The sequence below is a fragment of the Penaeus japonicus genome, unplaced genomic scaffold (genome assembly GCF_977035675.1).
Source record: "Penaeus japonicus unplaced genomic scaffold, GWHDUDI00000001_assembly GWHDUDI00000015, whole genome shotgun sequence".
In the NCBI taxonomy this organism is placed as follows: domain Eukaryota; kingdom Metazoa; phylum Arthropoda; class Malacostraca; order Decapoda; family Penaeidae; genus Penaeus; species Penaeus japonicus.
This window is the reverse complement of record NW_028234417.1, coordinates 2,318,042-2,320,541: the sequence shown is the minus strand read 5'-3', so window position 1 is coordinate 2,320,541 and position 2,500 is coordinate 2,318,042. Positions and strand designations below refer to the sequence as shown.

Genomic DNA, 2,500 nt, shown 5'->3' with positions numbered 1-2,500 from the left:
CCTCGTACTCGAAGAAAGAGGAAGCCAGTAGGAAGGTTGGTGTGGTTCGCTGTGTTGCTTTGTGGTTTGTTCGTATTTTTTAGGGAGGTTTGTGATTTGTTCATTGGAAGTTGATATTTTGCTTTGCGTAGATGTGTTGTTATGAAATATTGCAGGTCGTAATCAAATACTGTTCTCGAAAGTACCACAGTTTAGATAACAAAGTATTTCCATCAAAGTGAATAAACGACTCTCACCAATAAAAAAAACAACAAAAAAAACTCATCATTATCTCAATCGCTTTAATCCTAAGATCTCTCACACGCCGAACATAGAACTAACCCCCCTCCCCCCCTTCCCCCCGTATCACCCAGGTCTCCACAAACTCGAACACTTCATCGAGTCACTCATCAAGCTCCTCCAAGCACCATCACCATCATCATCACCATCAGCAGCAGCAACAGCAGGCCATGGACGACCTGCTGACCTGCCCTGTGTGCTTGGAGGAATATCAAGTGGACAGTTCTGGCACTCGGGAGCCACTTTTCCTCCAGTGTCATCACAGCATCTGCCGCGTTTGCCTTCCCAAGCTTGTGAAGTCGTATTCAGGCCAACAGAACAGGTTCTCTAGTCATGGGAGAGATAGTGTGAGTATGTTCGTGATCTCTGTCTTTTGATATTCATTTGGTTTCGTTTCTGTTTTTTTTTTGTCTCTTTTTTTATCATGGTGATTCAAATAGTATCTTTGCTATTTCGTTATTGCTTAGTGAATGATATCCTTGTTATATTTCCCGCAGTACTATTGCTTAATGAATCTGAACTTCTAACAAGCCTCGTATTTACACTAATTTCTAACTAACCCTCATCCCCGATGCTCACCTAACGACCGAATATATATATATATATATATATATATATATATATATATATATATATATATATATATATATATAATAACATAATAATATCAAATAGATCTTTAACAATAATATCAAATAGATCAAAAGACTCTCTAACTCATGAGCAAACTGACCTAACTTTCCACGGGGTTACTATACTGATCGACCTCTCTTGTGCCACGAAGGCGGAGCTGCCCTGCCCTGAGTGCCGTATGGTGACCGTAGTGCCTCCAGGTGGTCTCACTCAGAACTTTTACCTCGTGAGTCTGATTGAAACGCGTAGGAAGAAGAACAAAGAACAAGAGAGGTGAGAGAGAGAGGGAGGGTGAGAGAGAGAGAGAGAGAGAGAGGGATAAGATTAGAGGAGAGAGAGAGAGAGGTGAGAGAGTGAGTGTGTGTGAGAGAGAGAGAGAGAGAGAGAGAGAGAGAGAGAGAGAGAGAGAGAGAGAGAGAGAGAGAGAGAGAGAGAGAGAGAGAGGGAGAGAGAGAGAGAGAGAGAGGAGAGAGAGAGAGAGAGAGAGAGAAAAGAGAGAGAGAGAGAGAGAGAGAGAGAGAGAGAGAGAGAGAGAGAGAGAGAGAGAGAAAGAGAGAGAGAAAGGAGGGAGAGAGAATGTGTGATGGATGAGTAATATACGTATGATATCAGCCAACAAGTAAACGGTAGAAGTAATTGACAAACAAGCTGATTTCAACATTTATAACTTACATATATATATATAGCACTTGTTAACACACACACACACACACACACAAACACACACACACACACACACCACATCCTCCCACACTAACCACCCACACACAAACCCCCCCCCCCCCCACACACACACCCCCCCCCCCCCACACACACTCACGAACACACACAAACATCCCCTCATCCACATACACCCATCTCACCCCCCCCCTCTCCCCCCTCTCCTTCCAGTCGTCTGCGGATGTGGTGTCGTGAGTGTGATTGCGTGGCCCTCGAATACTGCTCCAATCACCAGGTCGTTCATCTAACGACAATATTAGCGAGCACGATCGAGTCGTACTATAACAACAGAAAACATCTTGCTACTGTATTGCAGGTTTGCGGGTCGTTGCCTTTTCTTTTTTTTTTTTTTTTTTTTTTTTTATTGGTATTTTTGTCTTTTTTGTTGATATTATTTTTGTTATTATGATGATTATGATTACAGTGATGATAGCGATGGTGTTACTAGGAATGATACTTTCATTATCATTTCATTATCATAATTGTTGCTATTGTTATTATCATTATTATCAACATCATTATTATCCGCATTATTATCATCATTGATATTGATGTTATCATTACTATTATCATCATTATCATTACTATTATCATCCTTTGTTGTTATCATTATTGTTACCATTATTATTATCCTTATTATTATTATCATCATCACTCATATTGTCATTATCATTTTCATTTTCATAATCATAATAATGATATAATGATAATGATAATAATACTGAGGGTGATAATGTAATGGTAATGGTAATTATAATGGTAATAATAATAATAATGATAATGACAATGATAGTAATAGCAATAATAATGATAATAATGATAATGATAATAATAATAATGATGATAACAATGATAATGATAATAATGA

At 38.8% G+C, this 2,500-nt stretch overlaps 1 protein-coding gene across 1 annotated transcript in view; it reads left to right on the top strand.

The window, feature by feature from the left end:
- LOC122257832 (uncharacterized) overlaps positions 1 to 2,500 on the top strand; it is a 17,980-nt gene that overhangs the window by 10,211 nt on the left and 5,269 nt on the right. Inside the window, exons 3-6 of the mRNA XM_086544358.1 lie at positions 1 to 35; positions 354 to 626; positions 1,064 to 1,185; positions 1,804 to 1,948. The exon at positions 1 to 35 is cut by the window's left edge and continues 143 nt beyond it. Coding sequence (XP_086400484.1) covers positions 1 to 35; positions 354 to 626; positions 1,064 to 1,185; positions 1,804 to 1,948 — 575 coding nt within the window. The remainder of the gene's footprint in view (positions 36 to 353; positions 627 to 1,063; positions 1,186 to 1,803; positions 1,949 to 2,500) is intronic.